Source organism: Haliaeetus leucocephalus, unplaced genomic scaffold (genome assembly GCF_000737465.1).
Source record: "Haliaeetus leucocephalus isolate CR32 unplaced genomic scaffold, Haliaeetus_leucocephalus-4.0 Scaffold284, whole genome shotgun sequence".
Taxonomy (NCBI): domain Eukaryota; kingdom Metazoa; phylum Chordata; class Aves; order Accipitriformes; family Accipitridae; genus Haliaeetus; species Haliaeetus leucocephalus.
The window spans coordinates 481,487-501,050 of NW_010972720.1; the positions used below are offsets into that span (position 1 = coordinate 481,487).

At 35.1% G+C, this 19,564-nt stretch overlaps 1 protein-coding gene across 1 annotated transcript in view; it reads right to left on the reverse strand.

The window, feature by feature from the left end:
- Window positions 1-1,650: 1,650 nt before the first annotated feature.
- The window catches only part of NEK1 (NIMA-related kinase 1), a 50,417-nt gene continuing 32,503 nt past the window's right edge, over window positions 1,651-19,564 (reverse strand). The window contains exons 22-35 of the mRNA XM_010569946.1: window positions 18,486-18,581; window positions 17,797-17,958; window positions 16,285-16,350; window positions 15,966-16,200; window positions 14,714-14,866; window positions 13,905-14,090; window positions 13,204-13,315; window positions 12,910-12,992; window positions 11,702-11,919; window positions 8,900-9,054; window positions 7,779-7,990; window positions 5,489-5,622; window positions 5,078-5,210; window positions 1,651-2,973 (exon numbers count right to left, since the gene is read on the reverse strand). Coding sequence (XP_010568248.1) covers window positions 2,960-2,973; window positions 5,078-5,210; window positions 5,489-5,622; window positions 7,779-7,990; window positions 8,900-9,054; window positions 11,702-11,919; window positions 12,910-12,992; window positions 13,204-13,315; window positions 13,905-14,090; window positions 14,714-14,866; window positions 15,966-16,200; window positions 16,285-16,350; window positions 17,797-17,958; window positions 18,486-18,581 — 1,959 coding nt within the window. The 3' untranslated portion in view covers window positions 1,651-2,959. The remainder of the gene's footprint in view (window positions 2,974-5,077; window positions 5,211-5,488; window positions 5,623-7,778; window positions 7,991-8,899; window positions 9,055-11,701; window positions 11,920-12,909; window positions 12,993-13,203; window positions 13,316-13,904; window positions 14,091-14,713; window positions 14,867-15,965; window positions 16,201-16,284; window positions 16,351-17,796; window positions 17,959-18,485; window positions 18,582-19,564) is intronic.

Consider the following 19,564-nt stretch of genomic DNA (forward strand, 5'->3'; position numbering starts at 1 on the left):
TGCTCAGGGTAGGATGACTGTACCTGTTCGGCTCAAAACGAAGCCAGTTAGCAGTCGAGACTCCATCTTCCCGCCGCAGGCCCCGAGGACACATTCTCTCTAGTTCTGCCGCCTCACGGCTGGGGCTCTCCTCCGTTCTGCTGGAGGTCAGAAAACCCCAGGCGGACACACAGCTACAGACAGCGCAGTTAGCCAGGATTGTAGTCCCCTGGTGTCGGGGACTACAATCATGTCTGCAGGGCAGCACAATAGAGGCATTACAGGTTTGGCTTTCTGGGGTTGTGTTTTGGGAGGGGTGGATGCATGGTTTTTTGTTTGTTCATGTTTTCTTTTGGGTTTTTTGTTTTTGTTTTTTTAAGTTTCCTTATCTGAACTGCGGTTGGCTGCAGGGGTCAAGAAGAAAGACTGAGGACAGGGACATAATGTGAAATAGATTACAGAGTATGTTTTGTGCCAAAAATACCATTATATACCTCACTTTGCTGCTAGAATGCAACAGAAGATTCTTTATAATAAATGTAATATAAAGACAGGCCAAATGCTCAACTAATTTCAGTAAGTTATTACATACAGACTAATAAATCATCCTGAAGTCACACTGTCCTTGATGTCGTTACAGTGTACATTAAATAGGGATTTACAAGTTCAGATAAAAGTATTTCTTTAGCAAACTTATTTACTGTGTCATTTTTAAATTAGCTCTTGAGGGATTTCAAGGATATCCAGTATTGGTTGGCAGGTTTGAAGATTATTCTTGAAAAGCTGTGCACAATCTACGCATATTATTCAAATTATTAATTGATAAAAAGCTCTACGTCTGTAAAGCTTGAAGGCTGCAGATTATGCCCATTTTTCTTACCAGAGGCAAGCCAGCACACTGCATAAGAAATGAATGTCAATAATGGTATGATTTCAATTTAAAAAGAACTAAACACCCCCCAACCCGTAACTTAAGTAAGACTGTATCACCTTTAGAAAATTCAAAACCATAGAGTGCAGAATCTACCAGTTGGTGTATTTTCTTCTTTCCATATGGTTAATCTATATTCTTCTAAATCTAAAGGTTTTGGGTCCTCCCTTCCCACAGAAGGTGGGCAAGGTATGACTTGAAAAGCAAACTTGAAAAGGGAAAATAATGCAGACTCATTCTTTATTAAAGTCTTTGGAGTGTGTTTGCTAAATGTCATCGATGATGTAACTCATGAGGATCATCTCTCTGAATAGATTATTCAGCAGTGAAAAGTGGAATGGAAGAGAAGCCTACTGAAAAGCCCCCAAATTTACTGTGGGAATTTTAAACAAACAAACAAACAAACAAAGGATAAGAGAAGCAGCATAGGACAGAACCAGCACTGTTTCCAACAATAACCATACTTTCTCATCAGATGAAGCAAGAGGTGTTTATCAAGTAAGTAAGGATATAAAAAATTAGTATCTTAAAGGCATTTATGATCATTCATTTTATTCTCATCACAGGTTCCCAGGATACAGCTGAAATAGATTAAATTTGGTCTACCTTTAAGAATTGGATGTGTTTGAAAAAAATTAACACTTTTCAGTGGGCAAAACTTTAATAACAACATCATAAAACAATTATACAAAAATCATGTACATATTTTGACAGTTCTAAATTATATATATATATATATACTTGATTTTACTTTGTGGAAAAGTAACTTTTGACAGTTTTAGACTGTGACTGGCTGTAGCTGGAAAAAAAAAAAAATCTATTTTTTTTCTTCCAATAGGGCAGTTGGGAGTTTGACAGTTCATCAGATTTGTAACAAGAGACTTATTGTATGGGTAAGCCAATAAAGCTGGTCCAGAGATGATGACTGGAAAACAACAGCATACCTGATATCTGCCCTGTATAGTACTGCTTTTACAGGAGGAACAAGGAAATGTGGGTCAGAAGAAACCTGTTTTTTCTTTTGGGGTGGTGGAAATCAAGATACAAAACACGAGCCAGAAGGTGAGAAGTATTACATAGCACTTGTGCCTGCAATATTTCATTTTCCCCCATTTGTGCTAGAGCCATGAGTGCAACAGTAAGAATTTAAAAACAAACTGGAAAAAACCCACTCCTTTCACTTCAACAGCAGACTATATTATCATTGATCAGATTACAAAATTCAAAAGAGCTAAATACTTGGGATTTTGGGAAAGGGGTGTGGATGGGGAAGGAGAAGAGGAAGAAAAATATTGGGAAAAAAGTATTCCAGCTCCAACTGAATTTTACCATCTCAAAAAACCCCAGACTTTTCAATGATGGCTGAAGTACTAGTTTGCCTTGATTTAGAAACACCATTAAGATATTTCAGGTGACACTGGTTAAAAAGTGACAGAACCTTTTAGCTTCAAAATACAGTAATTTTTTTATTAAGAAAAAAGTGAAATACTCAAACTGGACCACTAGATTAAGACGCTCTTAAAATACAACCATGAGGGTCAATAAAAATGAAGTAATTTCTTTATATAGCTGTAGAGAGAGGCTATTTTAAGTATGTAAGTGACTAGCTAGATGTGGGTACTTCCACAACACAGTAATGCTTCCAATTGCTTAACCGTACCAGCCAACTGTTGATATGGCAGAAATTCTGTTTTACATTATAGGTCTCAGTTTTGTATCAGAATATCTACAGGTATTCCTTTCTAGATTTCTTTTGGACTTTGAGAAATTACAGGTTTGGGGATTTTTTTGTTTTGTTGGGTTTTGTTTTGCTTTTTAAATTTTGAGCATCTAATATTTAATGAACACATTTAATGAACATTTAATATGGAAGTACACACAAGAGAAGTGTATCGGTATCCCAGTTTTAAAAGGCATGTTCTTCCGCTTTTTCGTACAATGAATATTCTTTTTTTGAAGTCTTGCTTCTCCTGCCCCATGTTACATTCTCCACTACAATTTGTTATTCAGCTGTGCAGACTTCAAACACCGATATGTAGTGAGTCAGGTTTATTCATCATTATCTGTAAAAAGCAGGAGAGGGAGAGAGACGGGGTAAAAAGGAGTGACAAACACACACAATCAAGTTGGGCTTACTAAACAAACTAGAAACCACAATTTAGTAGGCAATGCTACAAGAATTCATTAAATTGGTCACCAATGAGTTGACTGTTACCAAAACTGCCTTGAAAGCACTATGTGTACAAATACTGAACAACAGGTTGTCTTTCTTGGATTAGTGAATTTAAGATAGTTTCATCTCAAGTGGCCTGCTTCAGTTAGAACAATCATCTTGGTAAAGAGCAATATAGATTTTTTTTTTCCTAACTTTTCTTATTTCAAGGATATAAAACTTTTGAGACAGAAGCTCATGAACATGCTTCTGACTGTCACTTGTCCTCTATTCACCTTTATTAGCACAGGATTTTTCCTTTAAATATCTGAAATTTAAAGAACTGCTTTAAATGTAGTTCTTTATGTACTTTAGTACTAAAGTACTACATATACTTTAAATGTCTGAAATATAAAGAACTTTTTCTTTACATTTTTGTATGCTACCACAGATTTGTAAAATACAGAATTAGAACTGAAGCTATTAAAAATAGCCATTTGTTAATCAGCATTTTGCAAGATGAAAGTCAGCTTATTTTAATAGGATTCACTCAGACAACAGCTTACAATTTGTATGCCAACATTGCAGCAAATTGTCATTTAAGCCTTTCAGTACTAGTTTTAAAATATCCTTAAGGCAAAGTGGCAAGGAAAAGAAACTAGTAACACTATAGTTACCATTTTCTTCTCATTCTACATTGCCAGTCCTTTGGACACTTGAAAAATGAACTACTAGAATATATCTTTCTAATTCTATCATTATATCAATAAATTGTGGTTGAAAAAATATTTTTCAGACACTTTTCTGTCATAGTTCTATAACACAGCATGAAAACAACATGGTACTGCTTATTCTTGCTGAGTGGTTCTATTGTATCGGTAGCAATGAAAAACTGGGAAAATATGATTTGTATTAGAAGGTTTTTTAAATATTATCTTTTAAAAAGTTGGGTTGTTTTTTTTTTTTTTCAGACTTCCCCCCCCCCAAGCATTTACATGTAAAAACCATAGAAAGCCGTAATCTTATCTGACCCTTTATTCACTGCTGTTGCAACACATTTGTTTAAACAAATTTAATTTGTTTAATTTAAAAGATGCAGAAAGTAGATGTTGGTTAACATCCATTAGAATATTTTTTCAAAATTGAAATACATTAAATAGTGATCATTGCACGCATTTCTAAAACCAATATATAATGCTTCTGATTTCCATAAAAATAATTGTAATTTTAAGATTTCTTTTTTCTCTCTCTCCAGTAAAAACTTTCATCAGTAGAAATCTAAAATTATGTAACTGCAGTTAAATTTTTTACACGAGAGAAAAAAAACCCAAACAAAACCATTTCTCATTAATTGTGGCCTGTGTGCTATTTCATAGAGTGACTCTGAAAGATCTAGGAACTATCAGTCTGCCTAGTAATCTGTGCTAAGCTAGGCAGGGCTCCCAAGCAAGATAAATTCTCTTCATGTATTACTGAGCCACCTGAAAACTAAGATGGATGGTACCTCCACATCAAGTTCTTCTGAAAAATGACGATTATAGGATAAAGAGCCACATGAAATTTTCTTTTCAGAAAAGTAGTAATACTGCAACCCGTTAAAAGCAGAGTTTTGGAAAGAAAATATTATTTTAGCTAAAAATCCATTAACTCTTAAGATTGTTGATTAGATTGTTTTTAATTCTGAAAGCTTTATTCTAGACTTCCATCTTCCCAATCTGTATAACTGTTTTACAGAAATTAAATAATTATACTGCACCTTTCATAAGACAACTATTGTTACAATTGACTATATATACATACATACTGTTAATCAGAGTGGCCAGCATGCTTCATCAAAGTTTGCCACGTTTTCTTGCAGGAATAAAAATACCCTTTGTGAAAAAAATTAATTTTATCAATTTAGCTAATCAATATAACAAAGCACAAATACGTTTTAAAAGTATATTAGAACCTATTGTATATGACCAAGAAAGAACATAAGACAAGCCATAGTTGCCAGGATACAGTAAGATTACCTTCTTGATAGGCTCCGTCTGCCATTACTAGGTGAAGTATTTTGGCATACAGATGTTTGTGTTCATTTCCAAGAACAGTCTGAACTATGGTTGAACAAATATCAATATTTTCATCTTCATCTTCATGTATAGCCTGGGAGAAAGGACAATCCATGTTGCCAAAATTAAAATGGGTATAGAATTAAATAGTTCATATTTATTAAATGCAATTCATGGTTAAATCAAAAAAGTTTTCCTGTTTAATCCACTGGCATGCCATTTCCTCTGTTAATATTTTAGTGTGTTGAAACAGAGTAGAAGACTAAAGAAATAAGCATTGATTCTAGTCACACAATGCAATTAGTTACTGGCACAGTAAACAGCCCTAGCTTGTTTCTTAAAATATTTTCCACTTGAGGTTATTCCACAAACCTTTATTTTCTCATAAACTTCAATGAATTTATCAAAGCCTATTTCCCGCTCAAGGTTGTATCTCAACTCCTCCAAATGGCTGAAAATACTATCACATTCTTCACATTCACTGGCAATCTCTCCATCACTATTATCTGTAAAGAAAGAAAACAACAGTAAAAACCCCTTGGTTTTCCTACATTCTTAATGTTGTTTCCATGTCCCTAAATTTGTTATCCACACAGACCTCTAAACGTAATGAAAGCAAGTAAGCTCAGGAGCACTAGGTGGTTTTGGCAGATGTTCTGAACAACCTGCAAGGAAATAGGAACGGTCCCTTTCTTGACAGCAGAGAAATTCTGAATCCCAAATGGGAAGCATCTACCTGTCTCCTCTAAAACTCCACTCTGATAGTTAGCCATAAGGGTATTCCTACTGAAGAAAAACAAGGTATGGTCTTAAAGCAGACTTTTATTTAGCAAAGCAACGTTAGTAGGTCAAGTTCCATATAACCATTCCACATATGTCGGAGGTGGAACTGATGCAGGGTTCAGTGGCTGTCCCACGCCAGGGAGAAGAGCTCCCGAATGAAGCAGCTGTCTTCTAGCAGAAGATACGGACATGTATATTAAGAATAAATTATTTAATTTCTGCACTGAGATGCATTTTGTTCCACGGAGCAAGTCTAAAAACCCAGTATGAATTTAGCTACAAAGTTCCTAATTCTTTTATGAGTGCATCTCCTTTGTGTAGCAAATTCAGTATGCCATCTGCTGCAATAAGATATGCAAGAGAAATCAAGATGATTTTGCTTATAGGCTACAGAAACCTTACAAATAGGTTTGTAACAGTCAAACGTTAGGTGAGTTTAACAAAAAAAGGATCTATTTAAAAATATAAGATAGAATCCCTATGTAAAATCCTATTATAAAATGCAAACTGCTTTTGCCCAAGAAAAATACTTCCTTAAATAAGTATTTGAATTATGAAGGGACTTATCTACCCAGGGAAGAATATACAACTTTTTAGATTTCAGATCTTATATTACCAAATCTTTAAAAAAATACATAGTATTTCCTGGTAGGTCACAGACTTTCTGAGTTAGTATTAAAACTCCACTAGTTTTCATTCCTATATATGACTAGTGTAAGTTATAATCCTGACCAAATCATATCCCTGATTCAAGTATCAACACTCACATCAACAAGAAATTATCATTGAAATGAAAAGTTGTATATGGGTTAAAGACTCATTAGATGACTTCTAATCTTGTATTTAACTTCTGGATCTTGAACAGATTTGGTTTCAAGTTCTGTCTGTTCCTCTGAGTTTTGAAAGTCTTCCTCCAGCCCCCAACAATGAAACCTGCAATTCTTATGAAACATCATGAATCTAGAAGGTGGGACACTGACACCAAATACCGTAACGCTTGCAACAACAGAATCACAGAAACAGATAGTATTGTATGTTATCGGTGTGTAACATCAGCACTGTCAAAAAATGAAGAAGATGGTATTACCCAAGTTTATTTTACCTTAAAATACTTACTGGAATGTATTATATCAATAATATCTAACAGGTGTATTCACAGGTTTTAAGTTTGTTTGAAATGGTCTTCAACAAACCAAAGTTACACAAAAGCTACATTTTAGATTAGTTATTGATTTTCTACATCTTTCTATATCTATATTTCTAAGTGTACTTTATTCTACAGGAGTAGTAAAATACTTATATTTCAACCAGTATTTAAAAAACAGAACTGAGACTTCAGGACACCATGGTGTATAATAGCTAATTTAAAATGCTTAAAAGCAGTAATAAATTTTTCTGTCTCATTTTTAGTTTGACTGCATTAATAGCTATTTTGGGCTAAGGACAAGTTTAATAATTTCACGTTCCTTTTGACTGCCTGTTAAATTACTTAATTGTAATGTAAGCTGGATCCCAGATACTCCAGTCATGTCAGTTGCTATTTCTTTTTCACTCTTATATTGCAGTCATGATTTATTCAAAACATATGATGTGCACAGTCTTTGATCTTCATTGAAGACAAGTTTTAGACAAATAGAGAAAAAGTGATTTATAATCACTGCCTAACAAATAGCCAACATTTGTAACATTGAAAGTTGCTTAGAAGTTGACCATAACATTCAGAAAGTCTAAATATTATCTGATTTTTTAAAACTTCTGTATAAAAACTATTAATTAGAACTTTATTTCATTGTAAGTATACAATGCAAAAACATTATTCTGTGTTTGAATTGTTAACAACAATAAATAACTTATAAAACAAATATAATAGAAATTATACCTGACTGCCATTCTTCATTAAGTGCACTTTCACTGCTGGGGTTATTTTCGTCTCCTTCATCCAGCTCTGTACCATTTGTTATGCATTCGATGACATTGGCCTTTAAAGTAGACTCCTCCTCTTCACTGAATTCCTCACTAGGCTGCTCACTAAGCAATTGTTCCATTGAGGCCCGGAGCTCCTGCAAATCTGTATCTGCCTCCCCAAACATACTAAAAGAAAGTGATATAAAGTTTATATAATTAATACTTTACAAGACAAACTCTGTAGGAAGAGCTCATTCCTTTTGTTAAGCCAACAAATTGGAAAGCCAATGTAGGTGGAGGAAAAAGAGGGGAAAAAAACAAAAAAAACCCCACCAAACAACAAAAAAAAGAGGCAAACATTTGTGTCCTCAGTCCAACATGCTTACAGCACTGATACCATGATATCATGCAAGGCACAGGGAATAAAAATTAGCTGAACAGATAGCAGACCATTTCGTAAAAAGATGATGCTAGGTGCTCAATTCAACTTTATTAGTACGATAATTTCAAAATCTTTGTATTCATGCACTATTATAGACCCCTGGCAACTATAACATTCCCAATCCAGATAAAAATGTGTCTGGAGCAATAGAGATCTAGATCTCATCAGATCATTTTATCCCTCAAAATACCCAAGCTGCAGGCAATAATCAAGAGCCAGGGTCAGATTTTGAAGCCCCTGAAAGAATTTGGGGGACTTAAAGGACATTCCAATACAACAGTAGAGAAGATAGATGAGCAAGATTCCCAGAACATATGAATAAAGGAAATATTCAAGAAATCTTTATTTCTAGAAGAGTGATAGCCATCAACCTTGATCTGCTTCAGCGGAATGCAAGGTGCAGAAGCCAGACAGAATAGCATCTTGGATGGAATTTGGAAAGGAAATTCAGACAGCTATTGTAAGCAGTACATCTCATTAGCTTCTCAATTCTCTGGAACAAGACTCAAAGTAAATGGTGATTCAATACAGGATTTTTAAAGCTTGGGTAAAACCCCCATGCTGGTATACTGTGTATAATTGTTAGCGTCTAACCAAAAATATTCTTGATCTAAGATGCCTATTGAAATACTTGATAAACTTGATACACTCACATATCTTCAGAATCAGAGGGTCCTTCTTTGGCTTGCTCATCTTCTGTATCATCTATTTCAAGATTATGTTGATGCTGCACATCTGCTACACTGGGGACATCAACTAAAGTTCTGTACAGTTTGTAAAGATCTGGGAGCGAACATGTTCTCAACATCTGCAAAGGTAATAGAAAGCCTGTTTGGTAACAATACGAAGGACAGTCTGAGGTTACAAAATACTTTAAAATGAGATTTTTTTGTCCTTTTTCATTTGAAGGTCAATTTCAAAATAAGTGTGTCCAGCACAGATACTCTAATTGTTGAAAATTTGACATCTGGAATTTTGCCTCTCAGCTAAAAGGAAAGCATTCCTTCTGCCTTTACACCTTACTGTGATTGAAAAGCTTTAAGAATATCAACTGACATATAGATCCTGGTTTTGTGCAGATTTGTTCATTACCTTGATGGCTATCTAAAGAAAAGGAACATTGCAGTAGAGAAATAAAATATACCTATATATATGTAATTGTTTACAATGTATGTACGTCAATCACACCTTAGAACCATTTTAAGTAGCTGACAAAGGAATATTTTTTAATATTACATTTTATTATTTCTCTAGGTTGGTCACTGAAAACAGTAACTTATGTTTATGGTATATTTCAAGGCAGTTCCATAGTATTAGAAAGAAGTTCATTACAAGAAGTATTAGAAAGAAGTTCAAATTACAACAGTAATTTGTTGCAATGGAAATAAAGCAACATGGAAACAAAGTAACTGTTTGCTCAGCCATCTACCAGATCTCTCTTTTAAGAAGTCTAAGAACCCCCCAAAATTACTAAATATTCACCATAGTATTAATAAAAAAAAGAAACAAGACCTAATCTGCACTAAGAAGTTTTACCAATAAGCCTCACCTTCCTTGAGTGTAACTCTGAATACATGCATGTTCAGTGTTTGCTCCTAATGAAAACCTTTGAATTTTAATGAAAAAAAAAAAAAAAAAGTTCCTCAGCTGCAATTTATACCAGCACAGTGTATTCATATGCATGCTCAAGTATCAAATCTCTGTCAGCACATGGCCAGAATATTATTGCCATCAAAGGAATAAACGCACCCTTTTTGACCACTACTACCAAAGTGAAGGAACAATTAGAAGACCGAGTACCCCATATTTTGAAAAATGCTTCTTTTCCTATTAGCCTACTTCTGTTAGCATACACACCTGCATACAGATAGGACACTAACTCTGCCTGCCCTGCTCCCCACTAAAGGTTTCCTTAGTTTCTAGGTAAGAGCTGCAGCAGAGGTAATATGGGAAATTCCAGAAAGTTACATTTGCAGATGCTGCAAAGAAGTACTGAACGTCCTCTTATTGCAACCAAATGAGGAAAGGGAATTTGTTGTTACTGCTGCAGCAGACTTAATGAAAGAGAGCAACAACACATCTGTCGCTTTTCTGCAAGCTCTCTGCTATTATGTAGAGCTCATCTGATACTGCATTAACAATTCTGTGACAAATACTTACGGCCAAAATGCATGCCAAATATGCAGTAACAAGTGACATACTGAAGCGGTTCATATTGATACACTGAAGAACTTCATTATAAAGCATATCCATTACTTTCTAAATCTGATAAGGGTACAAAGAATGTTCATCTTGCCCCTACTCACAAGTTAGCTTTTCTGTAACCATTGTCCAACTGCCAGATAAACAGCTTCTTAAACTAGGGAAGTTAGTGATAGACTAACTCTTGAGGAATCAAAATTAGAGTCATAAATCCATTTATGTGAATATATGGATCTGTGAAAACAGATGCAAGCTTGTCAAGAAGCCTTATTTTCCCACAGATGCAAACAGCACTATTGCTGACACTATGCTTCCTAGCAATACATCAACCAATAGATATTATTCAATATTCAATTATTCATCAATACTGCAACTTCTTTCATGCACTCACAAAAAAAAGGCTGGGAGTCAAAAGAAGAAACATTCTTCCTTATCTGGCATTCCACTACCTAGGAAATCCTTTACTACACATTGACTGAATGCAGTGCAGGTGTGCAAGTTTCTGGAGAACCCTTGCCACCATTGTTTCTCCAAAAAGCAGCTACTCTTTTACGTACTTTCCACTTTAGAACCCAGGCAAGTGTTGCACGTAATTTAAGAAGTCTGTTTCATCTACTAGTTTCATAACTATTATTAAAATATTTTAAATTCATATCAAAACAAAGTTCCACCATCCTATGCTCATTTCACAGACTGTAAGCTGCCACTCAACCCTATGCAGCTGGTCAGGAAATGCCTTCAAGCAAGCAGTTAGTTCCATTCACTCTTCTTCAGTCTTCCTGCTTCACAGCCAGAACCTGTGCTAGCTGGTTAAATCCTACAGGAAAAAAACCCAGTCACTTGGTTGCTGGAAATGGCAAGATACCTTTTGCTGATCTGTTCAGTGTTTATGTTTATGATGGCAAGGTAGTGATAAGTCTGAAAAACTGCAGAAAAAGGGAGAAAGCAGATAGGGGAACTTAGGAATTTCCTTATGAACTCCCTCAGTTATGTCTCAGAGAAGTGGTGGCATTCCTCCACGAACACCCAGACATAGAATGCTGAATGGTGAAACCAGAGACTCACTGCTGCGCAAGTCCTGCTGATACAGTGAACACACTGCAGTCATACTGCAGGGCAGACATGGCTAGACAAATACAAACACCTGCTGAAACAGTCATGCCATCTGTTCTGGCCTCATTCAGCCTCAGTAAGAAAACAGAATAATATTACTATAGAAAAACAAGTATTCCTTTTTAGTTTTTTAAACTTGCCTTTGGGTCGTTTGCATCAAAAAGCCCTGTAGAAAGTCCAATCAACAATGAACTTTTGCCTTTATTTTTTGCTGGTGATACGGAACGTGAACGAGGTACAAAAGGCTCTTCCTGTGAAGACTGAGCTGACAGAACTGGTGAGGCTGTTGGTACAGCTGTGGGCTGTATTACTCTCTGGAACAAGGGTTCAGGTTGCAGAGAGTCACTGGAACAAGTTTCTGATGTGGTAAAAGAAAGTCTGTTACACATCGAAATAGATTAAAAACCCCAAGCTCTTAAGCAAAAGGTAACTAAAGTGAATAAAACTAACTAATTTCTGTTGTAAAGTTAAAGGGGAAAATAGATAGCACTGTAAAAGTATTAAAATCTCTTTGGATTATTTTAGTAAATACATTATAATGAGAAATTCTCCCATTTTAACTTTTTGAGAACATACAGCCCTCAGCTATTGCCTGTTCTCTTCTCATGCCTTCTAGTTCCTCATTATCTAGTCCATGCCTGAAATTATGGTGTCATCCATTTTCATGTGTTGCTTCTTCCCTTATACTAGCTTTCTTCAAAGCTACCTCAACATAATTCACCCAAACACTGGAAAAAAAACCAACCCAGTTTGCATAAGCCACCCATAAATAGATGCAATAGTATCACCAATGATACTTGACAGTATTGGCAATGTATATTCTATTCCACTGTAAAAGATGCAGACCTTCTGAAGTTACTTCAAAGACTTCCAAGAGCAAGAAACTCTTCTATGCAATAAAGATAAAAGATTATCATTAGCAGCTGCTTAAAACGTTTTATTATTGAAGCTGCAGCTCAATATTAATTTGAGATGTCTATAAACAAAGCAACACTTTTATTAAGTAAATAATCAGATTTTATAATGTTTTAAATAGTTGTTTTAAAAGGTTGTAACATTCAGAAACTTGATATTCACTTTTAAGTATCAGTGTGGGCCACTGCCCTGTTCACCTCTACATAGCATAGCTTTTTTGTTGTTGTTGTTGTTAAATGTTTTCTTCTGAAGTGGCAAAAGTAACATCCACAATTTGTCTTCCTAATCCATCAGAAATTTGCTTTTTAGAAGTATGAACTAAAAAAGAAAATGAAAATAGAAAACCTGCTCTTTGGGGTTAGTGAAGAAGTAAGAAGAGATGGTTCAAGTACTCCATACTGCCAGCTACAACAAACAAGAGACTTCGACTGACCTTCCGGAGCTTCCTTTTGTGGTGGCACCTTGTCAAGTGCTAGCTTCTCAGAAGCTGCCTCATTTCTTCTGTCATGTTGTCCCCTATTATAAAATACCACATCCAGGGGAAACACCATGCAAAGATAGTCATTAGTCTACTGAAAAAGTCACTAAGTGCAGTAAAACTAACATGGCAGACAAGGAATGAAGCTTTAGCTAAGCTTAACATTTTAACTGATGTATCTAAATCCTACTCAGTTAAAGCTAGTTTTTTGAACTGGAGAGAGAGGGATCAGAAGAAGAGAGTACTTACTTATCCTCCTTCTCTTTTACCCACACTTCATTAACAGTGATGGGAAATTCCTTACTCTGGTGCTTTTTATCTTCTGTTTCTTCCAACATCTCTGCTTCCAAATCATCAGGTTCTAAAATTAATAAAGTCATATACCTCATTAAAAATGAATCCCAGCCAAACAAAAAGACAGGACAGCCTATACATCTTAAGATTATACTTAAATCCTTCAGCTTTAGTAATTTTCCGCATTTTGCAGAACCAACTGAAGTTTTGTAACCCCAGCACTAAAAGTTGTTTTCTGATACAAGAAAAGTATCTTAAAGTTCCAACAAACTGTGTGTTCTAAAAACCTCCATAATATTCCCCCACATGTCAGCAGGGTGCTGGCATCATATAGGGGAAAAGATTCCAGCACAATTTATGGAGAGAAACAAATAAAATAAACCCAACAACAGCAGCAAAAAGTTTGAAACACTTTAGAATTCCATTTGTATTCTGGAGATTTCCATAAGCAAACAAAAAAGGTTTCTGGAGATTTACAAAATACATTAGTGAATCAAATTACAACACAGGCATAGAAAGCACTTGGTCCTACCTAAAAGGTGTTAATAAAAAACTGCACATTACTTATGGGTAGATATAAAAGTATACAGGATCGTTACTTCCCTCATTGAATTAGAAAACAGATTGTAGTTGGAATTACTAATGAAATGACTTACCATTCAGCATAGTAGGCTTGCTCTGCACCTGGGTAGGTCCAGCTCTTTGAGATTCTTCTGGTACAGTCATGTCAGACTCTGTGACACCAACTGGAACTGAAGACTGAGCTCCAACAGTAGGAAAAGCTTTCTCTTCCTTCTCCTCTGATGAGGACCGATGATCTCCTTCAAGAAGTTCTGCAGTACCTAACACAAAATTATTCTATTATTTAAACAGTGCTTTAACACAGTTTGATAATAAACTACAATGTGACTACAAGGTAAGTCTAGAATTTTTGTTTCTTTAAAGGAAAACAGAATAGAAAAGTTTGCATGCTTTTATTATAACTATTATGAAGAGGAAAGCTAGAAATATTAAAATTTGAATTTGACTTGCTACATTATTATTAGTACAAGTTTATACTTGGAATAAACATAAGTCCTTTTGTCCTTGGAAAGGACAAAAAGCAGGAGTTGACCAGAAAAAAAATCCACTGCTAACAAGAAGATTATAGGACCTATCTAATACATTATTCAGTTGATGACATCCTTTTAAAAACCAGACTTGTTTCTATCAATAAGCTAAGTCCAGGACTTTTCAACAAAATGAAGATCCTTCCCTTTCAGCACATCCTTCTTACTTTCTTACCACTTCAATGAGTTTGAAAGATTTTGGTGTCTTCCAGTACAAGCTTGTGCTGACATTTAGAACTGAGGCTACACCCAGAAGAAGAAAATAAGAGTGATGATAAAATATGCTTCTATAGCTTCAAAATTGTTCCAAATAGACAAACTGGCAATCTGGCACTTCCTACACCAGCTGTGCTTACCATTTATTACATCTAGTTCCTCAAGTAAGTCGGTTTGCAGCTGCAACTCTGCTTCTCCTAGGATCTTCAGGACTGAATCAGTAGGGCTTTTGCCCCAGACTTTCCTGTGGGGTTCACCAATATCTAACCTAATTACTTCCCCCAGAGTTTGACCTGTTGAGACACAAACATAAATATAGAAACTTTCAGAAATTAGAAACTTTTGTTCACTTTATCTATAATAAACAAACAAACAACCTCCACAAAACTAAAACTTACAAAGTCAGAACTCATGTCACCTCACCCCAAGTCAGACAACCTAACGACTGTGCTCAAAAGCCTAGCGTTTTTCTTCTGCCAGTTCCATTTGATGACAGGAGTTACTCAATGCCAGTTACCATCTGCAACTTAATAGCAGCAGCAGATCTTTTCAGCAATTCAGGCACTCCAAAAGAAAACAGTATGAGAAATGTTTAAAACTGGCATGAGACAGTCTTAGCTTTACCTGAAATGGGAAACTATAAAGTCTCTTGTCCTGCTGTCCTTTGACATATGTTTCTGTTATTTCTCCCTCCAAGGAAAACAGAGGATAAAAGCAACAAGGAAGAATAGAGCAGAAGAAGTTTCTTGATCTTCTAACATCCTAGCCATGTAAAACTACTAAGCTATGAAATAAGTCTGTCACATTCTCGATGATTATTTACTTCTACAGTGTGAAACAGACCCTTAATAAGACACTGAAACCAGGAAAAAGGTCTTCTGCCCAAAAGACCAGAGAAGGCAGATAGAAAATTTGCAGACAGGCTTGACTTAAAAGAAGAAGAAAAGCTAAGAAGGGCACAATAAAAGTAACAGATCTGAGTTTTTGTTGTTCAGTTTTTCTTATTCTACTTAAAACATAAAAGGGTTTTGATGTTAAATAAGAAACTTTCATGTATCTTAAGTGCTTTTTATTCCTTCTGTCAAATTAGTGCCTTTTTAAAAGACACAAAGAAAGCTCAAAGAAAGTAACCATGCATTTAATTAGGTGACTATTTGTTGAAATTAGGAAATTATTTGTTGAATCTTCTGCAGGCCATTTAATTACTCAGCCTGTGCCTTAATCCTTATCCAAGGGAGTACATAACCACCTGTTTTTTTAGAAGCAGATGACATGGAACTGATAACAAGACAATAATAATAATAATAATAAAAAGTACTTGCTTTAAAAAAACCGGACACTACACACGGTAAACTGATTTACTAATATCATGGTGACAAAAAAAGTACTTACGGTCTGTTCCAGAGAGAGAATCTTCCATTGATAACTGAGCTAGAGGAACTACCAACTCAGATGCCCCAGATTCCCATTTTTTGCGATCTCCTAGAAGTGGATGGTCACCTTCGTGTTGTTCCTTACCATCTTCAGACCCAGCTGATTCAGAGATATTTTTACACTCCTTTTTCCCTTTCTCATCATCTTGAGCTTTAAGATTTTGATTTAATCTTCTCAGTATTTCTCGTTTATTCTGAAATAAGGGCCAACATATATCACTTAAAATAGTACCTTTCTTAAAAGAAAACTAAATGAAACTGAATACAATTTGACATACTTGCATTGCAAAATCTGGCTTTTTTATTTCCTCCTCAGCTTCCTGGATAGCAGTTACATTTTCATCCTTTAAGTCGGAGAAGCATGAAATACAATGTAGAAGAAAAAAAACCTTGAGAATATTAACAGATGTAATAGCAAAAAGTCACTTTTAAAACCTTTTCATTGACAACTGCAGATAGACTAAAACAGAACATATGATACTTCTGGTTTTATGGGGCTTCCCAAAGACAGAATTTCAAGGGCAGCTTCTGTCTTTGAACTGTTCACTATCTGAAAGTGGTGAGCAAATGAATCAGACTCAGTTTAAGCAGACAAGTGAAAATTCAGAGCATGAAACATGTAGAGATAAAGCTAGATATGACCTCTACGGCAAAATGCTACCAAATTCCAATGCTAGAAATGAGTAATTCTATAAAAGAACAAAAAAAGTGGCAAGGACAGAGTCAAGGAGAACCCATAAAGAAGAGTAGAATAAAGAAGAGACAGCTTTATTGATATGTAAAATAACCAAACTAAAAATTGAAGGCAAAAATGTAGAACTTATAACCTTTGTGTACAAGGCTTGTCTTCTCCGATTCCAATTGCTCTGTGTGCTAATTTTTAGTCAGTTATAGTCACCATCCTGCATTACTATAAGACAAACTATCCACATGGAAAAAATGTGCTAATGATTTAAGTATTTGTCAAAGCATGATTTGTTTATTTTCCTAGCTGTCAACTGACATCTTTCAGTGTATTACATTTTATATATACTATTTAGCCCTAAGTTTCACTATATTCCCATAGTCATAGCCTTCAGGGCTGTATACAGTATGTAAACCCACACTACACTGAAATCTAGAAATAGCTTAGGTAAAACCACAGAAGTTAGCATTCAGATTAACAGGGATTGTGTTAAAAACTCAAATTGTACAACAATACACTTGTATGCTCAGTTTCACAATTTTTACTTAAATCAAATGGTGGTAGTTGAGGTAAATGTGTAAGCATTTACAATATCAGGACCCAAGATCACAGAAAACAGAAATTAGGAAGCCTCTAATACTGTTTTAGACAAGAAGAGACAAAACTACCAGATTGAAGTCTCTTAAACTTTATACTCTGTTATATTCAGCACATACTTTCTAACTCACTGAAAACAAGAATTAATATAAAATAGTCCTATCATTCAAAATTTATATTCTCACTTCCACCAGGTTACAAGCTCCACCTTGATCAAAACTGAAATTGCAGCCTAGAGTTCATCATAAGCCATTTTGTTCAAAACTGACTGAATTTGAGTTTCAGTGTACAGATGTATTTCAACAGCTTCCAAGTTTTGGTTTCTTCTTACATTTTTATTTCTTTTTTATTTTCCTTTCCCTAATTAGAAGCAACAAGTATCCTTAATGATTTTTTTCTACCTAATCTACACATTCTTCTAAAAATTCTTTTTCAAATCAGTTTGGTTTTGGTTTGGTTTGGGGGGGAGGGGTCCCATTAATTTTACCCTCTTAGCAAAAGTACCTACCACACCCACTTCCTTCAAAGCAGAAGTCATGGAGATGACTGGTGTACCAGGTTTCACTGGAACTTGTGGCTTAGGAAGAGCTGCTCCAAGCTCTTCTAGCCCATGCACAGGACTCTGTTCTGTAGCTCCCACATTAAGATCCTTTACCCCTTTTGCTATCAGCTGTATAGATTGAATTAAAAAAAATGTAAATCAACAAATTAACTTTGAGACTTTGCACACTAAACACAGTATTATCAAATAGGCTCATGTAAACCTTAGACAAGGACAATAACACCACACGTTTTCATACAAAAAACAACTACCAACTGCACATGTGAACTATTTTCAGTTTACCAGCTTCACAACATCCTGCTTTTTGTAGCAAACTATTACTAGTTGGACTTGTCACTCCACAGCACACAGAAGCAAAAGAAGATTAAGTACACTTTGGTAAGTTACAGATCTTTAATAAAATATTGAGGTGATCCTAATGATTCTTGGGTTTGATGTTCTTAAATTCTTGAACTAAATTCTTCATTCAAGTATACCTAAGATGAGGCTTCTAATGAGGGAATTTTGACTGACAGATGCCCTCCTCAGTTTCACAAAACAAACTAATTAAGCTTGAAAAATGACAGTATAGAATTTTAGTTATACAAAGATACGGCACTACATACTTTGACTGTGTGTAACATTTATTTTCTTACATGTTCTTCCCAGGCTCTTTTCTCTCTTTCATATGCTTCCTTTCTCTTTCGCTCTAACTGTTCTTTCAGAACTGCAGCTCGAGCATTTGCTTGGGCCTATAGTAAACAAACAAAGCAAAAAAAGACCAACTTAAAAATCATAAAAAGCATTAGTACCCCATTCCATTGAACATTTTAAAAAGAAACATGCCTGAATTATTTCATTGTCCCTTCTCTCACTTACTACTGTATAGACTGTGAAGGGAGGACTCCACTGACAATCAAAATCACCACACAAGTATAATAACTGGTCTTCTATGTTGAAAATAATGGCAACTCCTCAAAATTTAATTACAGTTCTTGATTTGCATGGTTATATTTTTAGTGTACTTAGTAACCTTAAACAGCATAATGTAAAATTAGAATCTCTACTTAAAATTAGTTTTGAAGCCAAATGCATTAATCACAAAATATTAAATATTTGGTTTAAACTTTACAAACTTATTCAACATAAACACAAGAAGTTTCAGTTGCTGTTTTACCTCTAGTTTTAAGGCTAAGCATAAGGTTAGCTTGTTTTTACGTTGCTCTTTGCAGATGATAGGGAAAACAAAAATTATAGAATAGATAGAGTAATACTTTCTATGTATTGTATGGTAGAGATAGTTATTGATACAAGAACACTGCATGGAATAAAGTTCCAATGAAACATTGGATTTCTGTGAAACACATTTGCTTTAAATGTACTTCATCACAGTGGTATATAGCTCACCCTCCAATCCACACGTAGCCCCTGTCAGCACGTGTGAGGAGTTTTGCCTTCCTTTATTCTTTTAACTAAAATAAAGCTGCTGTTATTTAAGGTACATCTTCCTTTCCCTTCCAGTATCAAGATGCTATTTTAGTTATACCAAATTGCCTTTAGGACTAAAGCTAACGTAGAGATAAATCTCAAAGGCAGGGATAGGAAAAATCCTTGACTTGCCACGCTATGCCAGAGCATATTTTAAAATTACTTGTATAAAACAGTCGAACAGAGTTGTTACCTCAACACAGTTAAAATAAAAACCTCTGTATTGGGTTTGTGTGGTAAGGTTTTG